The 11,694-nt window shown below is 38.4% G+C and overlaps 1 protein-coding gene across 1 annotated transcript; it reads left to right on the top strand.

Moving 5' to 3' along the window:
• Positions 1–8,046: 8,046 nt before the first annotated feature.
• On the top strand, positions 8,047–10,959 carry LOC109206796 (protein FLOWERING LOCUS T-like). The gene is made up of 4 exons (XM_019369661.1): positions 8,047–8,309; positions 9,122–9,183; positions 9,624–9,664; positions 10,472–10,959. The coding sequence occupies exons 1-4, from the start codon at positions 8,112–8,114 to the stop codon at positions 10,696–10,698; spliced, it is 528 nt and encodes a 175-aa protein (XP_019225206.1). The 5' UTR covers positions 8,047–8,111; the 3' UTR covers positions 10,699–10,959.
• Positions 10,960–11,694: the final 735 nt, after the last annotated feature.

Raw genomic sequence — 11,694 nt, 5'->3', positions numbered from 1 at the left:
GCTGCTCGTCCTCTGAAGCAGCTGACCCATCCTCGGGCTGAACTGGCGCTGCAGGCGGTGCCGGAATAATCTCAAGAGCCTGCTCAACCTGCACTCGCTGCTCAGGAGTGCGGACGGCGGGAGTCTGTGCTCCTCCCCCGGCCTGGGATGTGGCTGCAGCAATGGGAAGCAACCCTGCCTAAGCCAAGGTGGTGTACATGCTCATGAACTGAGCTAAAGTCTCCTGGAGCGTTGGAGTAGTAGTGGCAGTAGTAGGTGTGCCAGGTGCCTGGGCTCCGGCTGGATCTGCTGGTCGTACCTCGGCGGCAGCTCGCGCAGGTGCTCTGGCTGCACCACGTGCGCGTCCTCGACCTCTCCCCCGGCCCCGGCCTCTGGCAGCTGCAGTAGGGGGCGCGGGTGCCTGATCATCTCGAGTAGCACGTGTCCTCACCATCTGTGAGAGAATAGAAGTCAGAAGTTTAGAATTGATGTCCAAAAATATCGCACGGCGAGGAATTCAAATGAAATGAAGATTTTTCCTAAACAGTTACATAGCCCCTCGTAGATAAGTACAGACGTCTCCGTACCGATCAGCGAGACTCTAATAAATCGGCCTGTGTTCCGTGACTCCTATGAACCTAGAGCTCTGATACCAACTTGTCACGAGCCCCGTTCACCCTCCATGAACATGTCGTGACGGCACCTAGTTCCTACAACTAGGTAAGCCTAACAGTGCGGAAATAACCTTTTAACTTGAAGAATAATCAATTAGAACTGAACGTATGAAAAATAACAACTGAATATAAGGCCGCCCATCCATTACAACTCTAAAGATATGCGAAAGTCTACAACTCAATCCCAAAACCCGGAAACTCACGGGAAACACAGGCTAATAGAATTATCATAAGTACTCTAATCTCCAGAATATCTACATCAAAAGTATGATAGGGTAAAAGCTCTACAACTAGAATAAGGAAGACGACTCTTCGGTCTGCGGACGCTGCAGATATACCTCGAAGTCTCCGTGTATCTCCTCGCCTCAAGGATAATGCGCTTGAGAAGAGGTACCTAGATCTGCACATGAAAAAACATGCGCAGGAAGGGCATGAGTAAACCACAGCGGTACTCAGTAAGTGCCAAGCCTAACCTCGGTTGGGTAGTGACGAGGAAGGTCAGGGCCCTACTGAGGTAAAATATAATATTAATTAACAGTATGAGAATCTGACAGGAATAATGAGTACAACAGTGAGATAAGGCAGGTCAACGAGGTAATAACAACTACAAAAGACAGAGTAAACACAGAGTAAATACAGTTCAATATCAATGATACCAATGAGGGTCTCCCAGGATACCGTACTGTAGCCCTTTTCTCAACTGTCCAGTGGATCTCCCGGGATACCGTCCCGTAGTCCAACTCATGTACCAAACCGGAGGATCTCCCGGGATACCGACCCGTAGTCCAACCATCAATGTGCAGGGGGATCTATCGGGAATCTAACCCGCAGTCCCAAAGTAAAAGTGCAGGGGGATCTAACTCGCAGTCCCAAAGTAAAAGTGCAGGGGGATCTACCAGGAATCGAACCCGTAGTCCCAAAGTAAACAGACAGGGGGGGAACTACCGGAATCCCACATCCGTAGTCCCAATGTAAATGCACAACCACAACCAGAAATATACCAAGGAATGAAGTACGAAATACAAACACAGATAGAACTAGCCTAGCATGATTCACGTAGAACAGTCAAAACAACTTAAGCAAATAGGCAATCAAGTCAACTAAACATGCTTTTCCTTATCTAGCACAAGTTATAATTTCAAGTAGAATAAGGCAAGTAAGAAAGAAACTAAATCTCAAAGTAAAAACCGGAATTTCATCAATCGGCTCAAGTACGCGCTCGTCACCTCACGTACAAGGCACTCAAAAATCAAGTAACAATCCTAAGGGGAAAGGTCCCCCACACAAGGTTAGACAAGCCACTTACCTCGAACCGGCTCAAAATCAACTAGAAATCACGCCCTTGCCACGAGTATCCGACTCCAAATGGTTCAAATCTATTCAATTCAATTACACATTGTAAATAACATCGCAAACACCTAGTTTTGCTATTAAATTCAAAGCTACAGCGTAAAATTAGGTGAAATGACCAAAATGCCCTTCAATCCAATGCCTCGAATCGAATAATTTTCACATTTTCAGAACCCCCGTACTCTCACGAGTCTAACCATATAAACATCTCCCGAATCGGAGGTCAAATGCCCACTCAAAATCCAAAAGTTAGGTCTAAGAAGTTTTACCCATTTTCTTCCAATTTTGATCCCAAATTCGAATTTTAATGATGGATTTAACTACAAAACGATGAAATATAGCTAGGAGGGATCAAATAAACATTACCCAATGGTCTTCTCTTCAAAACCCTCTGAAAATCGCCCTTCCCCGAGCTAAATTCGACTTTTCTAACTTATGAAATCAAACCCTCGAATTTTCTATATCAGAACAGGTGTTTCCGCTTTTTCTGCGGACCAACTCACCGCTTCTGCGGTTTTTCATTAAAGCCAAGAGTTCCGCTTCTGCGGTCTTAAACCGCACCTGCGGCTGCCGCTTATGCGGATTCCTTACCGCTTCTACGGTTTCAATCAAAATCCCAAGGACCGCATCTGCGACTACTATCTCGCAGGTGCGTAACCGCTTCTGCGGTTAAACTTCCGCACCTGCAGAAACTGAAGGAACACTCGAATTCCGCTCCTGCGATGGACAGGCCGCTTCTGCGGCTCCGCATCTGCGGTTCCCAAGCCGCAGATGCAAAAATACCAGAAGCAGCAATGGTTCAGTTGCTGCAACACCTCTCAAATTCTTCCGTTAACCACCCGAAATCATTTCNCATCTGCGACTACTATCTCGCAGGTGCGTAACCGCTTCTGCGGTTAAACTTCCGCACCTGCAGAAACTGAAGGAACACTCGAATTCCGCTCCTGCGATGGATAGGCCGCTTCTGCGGCTCCGCATGTGGCTCCGCATCTGCGGTTCCCAAGCCGCAGATGTGAAAATATCAGAAGCAGCAATGGTTCAGCTGCTGCAACACCTCTCAAATTCTTCCGTCAACCACCCGAAATCATCCCGAGGCCCCCGGAACCTCAACCAAAAGCACCAATAACACCTAGTACCTCATTCAAACTTGTAAAAATCCTTAAACCACCTAAACCAACGCCGAAAACTCGAATTAAACAAGGATTTGAGCCTAAGAACTTCTACTTTTATCAAAATACGCTTTCGATCAAAAACCTACCAAAACACGTCCAAATGACCTGAAATTTTGCACACACATCCCAAATGACATGACGGAGCTACTACAACTTCCGGAATTCCAATCCGACCCTCGGATCAAAAACTCACTATCCAGAGGCCGGTGGAGGGCACCAGCCTGAGGTAGGGGACGAGGGTGTCCTAGAGCTGCCCCAGTTGCACCACTGGTGGATCCTGGGAGGGATCCTATTATTGAGAAGTAGGGCGAGGTGCCCGCAGTCGAGCCTACCCCGGCGGACTTCATGATAGAACCAGGCTTNTAATAACAACTACAAAAGACAGAGTAAACACAGAGTAAATACAGTTCAATATCAATGATACCAATGAGGGTCTCCCAGGATACCGTACTGTAGCCCTTTTCTCAACTGTCCAGTGGATCTCCCGGGATACCGTCCCGTAGTCCAACTCATGTACCAAACCGGAGGATCTCCCGGGATACCGACCCGTAGTCCAACCATCAATGTGCAGGGGGATCTATCGGGAATCTAACCCGCAGTCCCAAAGTAAAAGTGCAGGGGGATCTATCGGGAATCTAACTCGCAGTCCCAAAGTAAAAGTGCAGGGGGATCTACCGGGAATCGAACCCGTAGTCCCAAAGTAAACAGACAGGGGGGGCTACCGGAATCCCACATCCGTAGTCCCAATGTAAATGCACAGCCACAACCAGAAATATACCAAGGAATGAAGTACGAAATACAAACACAGATAGTACTAGCCTAGCATGCTTCACGTAGAACAGTCAAAACAAATTAAGCAAATAGGCAATCAAGTCAACTAAACATGCTTTTCCTAATCTAGTACAAGTTATAATTTCAAGTAGAATAAGGCAAGTAAGAAAGAAACTAAATCTCAAAGTAAAAACCGGAATTTCCTCAATCGGCTCAAGTACGCGCTCGTCACCTCACGTACAAGGCACTCAAAAATCAAGTAACAATCCTAAGGGGAAAGGTCCCCCACACAAGGTTAGACAAGCCACTTACCTCGAACCGGCTCAATATCACTAGAAACCGTGCCTTTGCCACGAGTATCCGACTCCAAATGTCACAAATCTATTCAATTCAATTACATATCGTAAATAATATTGCAAACAACTGATTCCGCTATTAAAAATTAAAGTTAGGGCGCGAAAATAGATAAAATGAGCAAAACACCCCTCAAGCCAACGTCTCGAAATCGAATAATTTTCTCATTTTTAGAACCCTCGTATTCTCACGAGTCTAACCATATAAAAATCTCCCAAATCGGAGGTCAAATGCGCACTCAAAACTCAATAGTTTGGTGTATGAAGTTTTACCCCAAATTAACCAACTTTTGATCCTAAATTCGAATTCCAATGATGTATTTAGCTACATAATGATGAAATATAATGAAAAGGGATCAAGGAAACGTTACCCAATGATTTTCTCTTCAAAACCCACTCAAAATCGCCTTCTCCCGAGCTCTCAATCGATTTTCAAACTTATGAAATTAAACCCTCGAAATTGATATTTCTGAACAGTCATTTCCGCTTCTGCGGACAAGGGACCGCTTCTGCGGTCCCGCTTAAGCGGAAAGCCAACCGCTTCTGCGGTTTTCATTAAAAGGGACAGGACCGCATCTGCGATAGCTGGGCCGCTTCTGCGGCTCCGCTTCTGCGGCTTCTGAGGAAGGGGGCACAAGCCGCTTCTGCGACGTCCAAGGCCGCTTCTACGGCTCCGCTTCTGCGGTTCCCAAGCCACAGAAGCGGAAATACCAGAAAGAAAAATACCAGCTGTAGCAATTACTTAGAAATTTCTCCGTTAACCACCCGAAATCATCCCGAGGCCCCCGGAACCTCAACCAAAAGCACCAATACCACCTAATACCTTATTCGAACTTGTACCAATCCTTAAAACACCTAAAACAACACCGGAAGTCCGATTAAATCAAAGATTCAAGCCTAAGAACTTCAAATTCCAACAAAATACACTTTCGATCAAAAACCTAACCAAACCTCGCCCGAATGACCTGGAATTTTGCACACGCGTCCCAAATGACATGACGGAGCTACTGCAACTTCCGGAATTCCAATCCGACCCTCGGATCAAAAACTCACTATCGGACCGGAAACTTCAAAAATTCAAACTTCGGCATTTCAAGCCTAAATGAGCTACGAGCCTCCAAAATACATTCCGAACACGCTCCCAACCCCGAAATCACCTAACGGAGCTAACGAAACCATCAGATTTCCATTCCGAGGTCGTCTTCACACTGTTCCGATTACAGACCATTTTTCAACACTTAAGCTCTCATTTAGGGACTAAGTGTCCCAAAACTCTCCAAAACTTAACACCGAACGTCCCGACATAACAAAATGGCAGAAATGAACTTAGGGGAAGCAGTTAATGGGGGATCGGGGCGTAAATTCTAAAAACGACCAGCCGTGTCGTTACATGAATACTTCAATTCACCAACTTCATAATTTTTCACACAAGTCGTAACAACAAAGTAACCAATTTTAGAAGAAAATTAGAGAGAGATTGATGATTTGGTGAAGAAAAATGAAAGAATGACGAGGTATTTATAGTTGAAAATAGGGAAAAGGGTAATTATAAAAAGTTTGGGGTTAAAACAAAGTTGGGGGGTTAAACGACTATTTTATAAATAGCCAACGGCTAGTTGGGCAGCAATAACGGCTACATTTTAAAAGTGCAACTGTCAGAAATTGAATTGAGATTTTTTTTTTTTTAAAAAAATATATACGCATTCATGCGTGAGCGCGAATTGCTTTTTATACTGAGCTACCCTTATATATAAAGACGGATATATGGAGTACATAAATAACGGATTCAATTGAATCCAATAAATTTAACACCGAGTATAACGTGTGTGTGTGTATGTGTGTGTGTGTCAAAGTACTAAAATATGAATAAATATTAAATATATAATTTCAAAAGTGCAAAAATGTAAGTTCAATATTAAAAATTTTATAGGTCGAACCCATTAAATTAACATTTATGATTTGGCTATACTCACTATGATATTGATAATTTAGACATAATTATTTTGAGAATGAAAAGTTATAGCATAAATTGTATGAGTGGAAGATAATATAATAGGCCATTTTCACATTTGTGAAGGAGAATGAGCCGACGCAACACAGGCATCTTTTTTTCCAAAAATAACAGCTCATACTAAAACAACTATGTCTTCTGTTCTTTTATTTGTTCTTTCAATCATCTTATGTACCATTATAAAGATGCAAAAGATATCCAAAGTAGACATGTTTTTATTGATGCTAATACTTAGAATGGTGACAGGCGGATGCACTCTATGCATTACTTAATACTTTTCGACACAGTACATAAATATATATAGTGGAGGACTTAGATCTTAGCTAAGGTTGTGAGTGCTAACTTTCTTATTACATAATATTACTATCAATCACATAGTATAATTACAACTGGAGTACGATAGTTAAAAAGTTAATGACAAAGACTACGAATAACTTTATCACTACAAAACAACATTGACTTCTAGTCATAAGTCATAATAAGAAACTAAGAGACTTCTAGTCACAATGTCACAACTGTATTTGACGACTTTTTATTTTCTGAAGATGATAATATAAATGCTTACAATTGCAAATATCTTACGCTCTACTTAGCACATGACTAAACAACTATTTTATTTTGATGTAGTTCATGAATAGAAAGCTCGTTCCCTTGACCGGACGGCTAAGATATTTGTTTTTAGTTTGTGTCACATGAGTATCAAACCATTGTGATTGTCCTCAATAATACGCCTTCAATTGATTATGTTCCTAAATAAATTACATAGTTTGCTTCGGGGTCAATGGATGCTCGAGCATCCGACAGGTTGTACGGGACTGAATATGTAAAACTCATTAAATATGAACAAATATTAAATTAAGAATACTCATAATTTCAAAAGTATAAAGAATTTACTATTAATAGTCTTGAAGAATGAATCCATCAAATTTAAATAATCATGAATCCACGTATCTAAAGTTGCATTAGACAAAGAATAGAAGAATCGAAGGATGGATTGATAACTCGAAGGCAAATGCAAGTAAAATAAGTTACTTAGAGGTCGAACGCAGAAGCGGATCCAGGATTTTAGGAAGATGATGCACTATTGCAAAGAGGTGGGCCCATGATATGAATTTTACGTGCTCAACTTTTAGTTCTTACTATTGCACCTATTACACTTTTGAAATTATAAGTTCAAAATATATATTTTAAAATAGTAATTTTCTTACATCTATATCTATACTCCGTGTCGAAAATGTTGAAATCAGTTGAACGCATTAACTATATGATAATCCAAGGAGGGGAGTATTGGTCCACGTGCTCCACGGAATCCCACTACATACGTCCCTTCCAACGTGCCCAAACTCAAAATCGCGAATGATAAGATTCTGTTTCTGCTTTGAATTTGCACGTGGATGGAAATACTATATGTGCAAATAGGGGCGGATGCACCATATAACTATCGAGTTCAACTGAATCTAGTACTTTCGATGCGGAGCATAAATTTATGTGTAAAAAATTACTAAAATTATAATAAAATAGATATGAACACATAAGTTTAAATACTGAGTCCATAGAACTAAAATCTTAGATTCGCCTCTGTATCGAAAAGGTCAATAAAGTTGGAGAAAAAGAGAGAAGCAAAAGAATGATGAGGTTTAGGATTCTTGGGAAGGAAAAAAGGCACAAAGTAAACCAATACACTAGCATACTAACTCATATAAATACCCTTGTGCTCATGATCATTGAGCCAAGCACCTAGCTAACGGATTTGAGTGGTTGGTAAAATTCGTTGATAATTCGAGTTTTTCTTGTAGTGATCATGCAAAGAGGAAGAGACACTTTGTCACTTGCTCGAGTGATAGGAGATGTTTTGGATCCATTCACAAAGTCTATTAACCTAAGAGTGGTTTACAACACTAGAGAGGTGAAAAATGGATGTGATTTGAGGCCTTCTCATGTTAACAATCAACCTAGGGTTGAAGTTGGAGGGGATGATCTTCGCACTTTTTACACTCTGGTATATATACCTTATATAATTTCTTGCTTTATTGTACTAGCTATAGCTTTGACATGCATTACACGTGTCATTCTTTTCCTTGTTCATTTTATCCACATATTTTAGTATACCGTTGAATTGTGTGACCATTCGTCTAAAAGTTTAAAGATGTTAAGTTGAAGTATGTATGTCTAGATAGGAATTCAGAATTTTAATTTCACTGACTATTTGAGCTACTAGGTTCTTTATACATATTTATTACTCTAGCTTTTTAAACACATATACATGGTTTGAGTTAAATTTACTGAGTTCGGATGAAACCATAGCTTATACTATACATATACCTTTTTGCGACCATTTTATCTAAAAGCTTAACCTGTTAAAAAGAGCAATGTTATGTCTTCAATAGATACAATGAAAGTTATTTCTCATGAAAAAAGAATTTCGATTAAATTTAAATATTCTCCTAGAAAATATTTTCTGGAAATTTGGTTGATGAGTGAATAATATCTTTTTTAACAAATTAGATAGTGTTCCGTGAATTTTTTGAACATTTAGGGTTGATGATAATTAAAATCTAAGCATTGTGTGAACCAAGTGATATGAAATTGAAAGTCAAGATATATAATTGTGTCTTGAAAATGACTTCTTCTGTCCATATAAATAAATGAGCGGAGTCAATTTCCCCTCCGATGGAAAGCCATTTTACCTTTTAAATAATATTTTTAATTACTAAACATTCAAAAATGATTTTCTTGTGAAAAGTATTTTTGGTCGAATAACTTTCGTTGTATCAAAGTACCTTAATAAATTTTCTGGTCTTGTTTATGAAGGTTATGGTGGATCCTGATGCTCCAACTCCGAGCAACCCATATCAGAAGGAGTATCTGCACTGGTTAGTTTTTTTTTTTTTTTTGGCAAGTTACATATTTGGTTGGTCGGCCAAAATTAATTATATCCGCTATAGTTAAATACACACACGCATATATATATATATATATATATATATATATATATATATATATATACAGACCTGTGTNTGAAACTACTCCCACCCAATTTGAATGGGTAGTTATTTTTTTTATATATTTATTTTTCGTTTTTTTATATTTAATTATAAGATATCTATATTTATTAATCCAAATAAAGTAACCAATTAATATATACATACATACATACATATATATATATATATATATATATATATATATATATATATATATATACCAATACATAAAAGAATATACCTTTTATCGGATACATATTGTATACGTAATCCCAGCAATTCATAAAATTTGTCAAACATTCTCTCTGATCATCAATTAACATTGTTAGGTTGGTCACTGATATCCCAGCAACCACAGGAGTAAGCTTTGGTAAGTCTATCCTTCATACTAAATTGCTAATCATAATTTTCAGTATACTTTGACCGAAAAAAAAAAATCAGATTTGTTAATCTAGGACAAAGGTAATATTCTACACTATCATTTATCTAATTTTAGTGATAAATTATGATTAGAAAAGTTAAGTATCATCTAATAATTCTTCTATGCATTTACAACTGACATAATATTAGGAAACACTTGTTATGTGTACAATTTTAAAGAAGAGTCTGATTTTAGAACTTATTTAAACGAGATTGGCTCTCAAGGGCTAAAAGTGAAAATTGTTCATAAAATTAGAAATGATACTTACATATGAGTTCTGTCGCTAATCTGTCTTCTCCTTATCAGTATTTTTATTATTATCTTATTCTTTAATTTTATTACTACTTGTATTTATTGCCTTAGTTATCTTATTATTTCTCTTGTCAATAGTTTTTTCCCTTCAATATTTTCATTACAGCTTCTTTACTCTTGTATTTCTCAAATTTGATTTAAAAATACTTTTATTGAGTCGAGTGTCTAACGGAAACAACCTTTTTACCTCACACAAAGTAGTCAGGTAGAGGTAAAGTGTGTGTATACTCTGTTCTCATCAGATTCCACTTGTAGGATCACACTGTGTACATTAATAAAGTGTGTGTACACTCTACTCTCATCAGATTCTACTGGGTACATTGTTGTTGTTGTTGTTGTTGTTGTTGTTGTAGTATTCTTTATCTAACCGTTGTTAAATTAGTTTAGCTTAATAAGATATTTAGCGACGAAATTTATCCGACGCTAATTTCTGTTTTTTTTTAGGCAATGAAGTGGTATCATATGAGTGTCCACGTCCAACAATGGGAATACATCGACTAGTTATAGTGCTATTTCGGCAATCACGTAGAGAGAGTGTGTATGCTCCAGAAAGTCGTCAGAATTTCAACACAAGAGACTTTGCAAAGCAATATAATCTTGGTTTACCTGTTGCTGCTATTTATTTCAATTGCCAAAGGGAGAATGGTACTGGTGGCCGTCGATTAATGTAATATTCGTACATGCAAATTAAATAATTAGTTGCATTCAATAAATAAAAGTGTGGAATAATTTATTATACCTACTTAAGATAGTAGCTAATTTGCTAAAATTTAAAGAGATTGAAAAGTAAGTGGATGCTCTTGTTAGGAGCCTAGGTAATAGTCATCAACTCAAATTGATATATGGGAAAGGTTTATATGCGTATTTGTAGTGTAAAAGGATCCCAAGGAAATATTATTATATATAGAAGTATGCTTTTAATCTTGTTATCAGTTGTGCCTTTTTGTCGTTGTATTCGCTAGATAAAAAAAATATCTTTAAGAGCGAGTAAAAATATGCATGTCTATGATTTTTTTCGGGAGAAGGAATTGACTCCATTATTAGCAAGAGCACAAAAACGAGCATAAAATTCCTTGTCATTGTCAATTTTGAAACCCTCTCTTGTGCGTCCTACGTGAGTTTACTATTAGATTTTAAAAGCTTCGTTAAGGTATTCTCTTAGTTGTACCGAAACTGCACAAGTTTAACACAGTTAAAGGATTATAATAGCCTGTTTGGCCAAGTTTCTTTTTGGCCAAAAGTGCTTTTTTTGATCAAAAGCACTTTTGGCCAAAAATTGAGGTGTTTGGCCAAGCTTTTTGAAGGAAAAAAAGTGCTTTTTAGGAGAAGTAGAAGCGCAGTTTTGGAGAAGCAGAAAAAAGTAGCTTCTCTCCAAAAGCACTTTTTTGAGAAGCACTTTTGAAAAAAATACACTTAGAAGCAGTTTTTTAAAGCTTGGTCAAACACTAATTGCTGCTCAGAAGTGCTTTTCAAACTAATTAGCCAAACACAAACTGCTTCTCACCAAAAGTACTTTTGAGAAAAACACTTCTGAAAAAAAGCACTTCTCAAAATAAGCTGATTTTTGCAGATTGTCCAAACGGGCTATAAGTGTTTAACATAATACATAAAGGACAAAGTTAGACCAATTCCCACACTCAAGGGACAATTTTGGTTAAAAAAAATTA

This window comes from Nicotiana attenuata, unplaced genomic scaffold (assembly GCF_001879085.1).
Source record: "Nicotiana attenuata strain UT unplaced genomic scaffold, NIATTr2, whole genome shotgun sequence".
Taxonomy (NCBI): Eukaryota; Viridiplantae; Streptophyta; class Magnoliopsida; order Solanales; family Solanaceae; genus Nicotiana; species Nicotiana attenuata.
The sequence above is the reverse complement of the archived record's forward strand: the minus strand, read 5'-3'. Positions and strand labels throughout refer to the sequence as shown.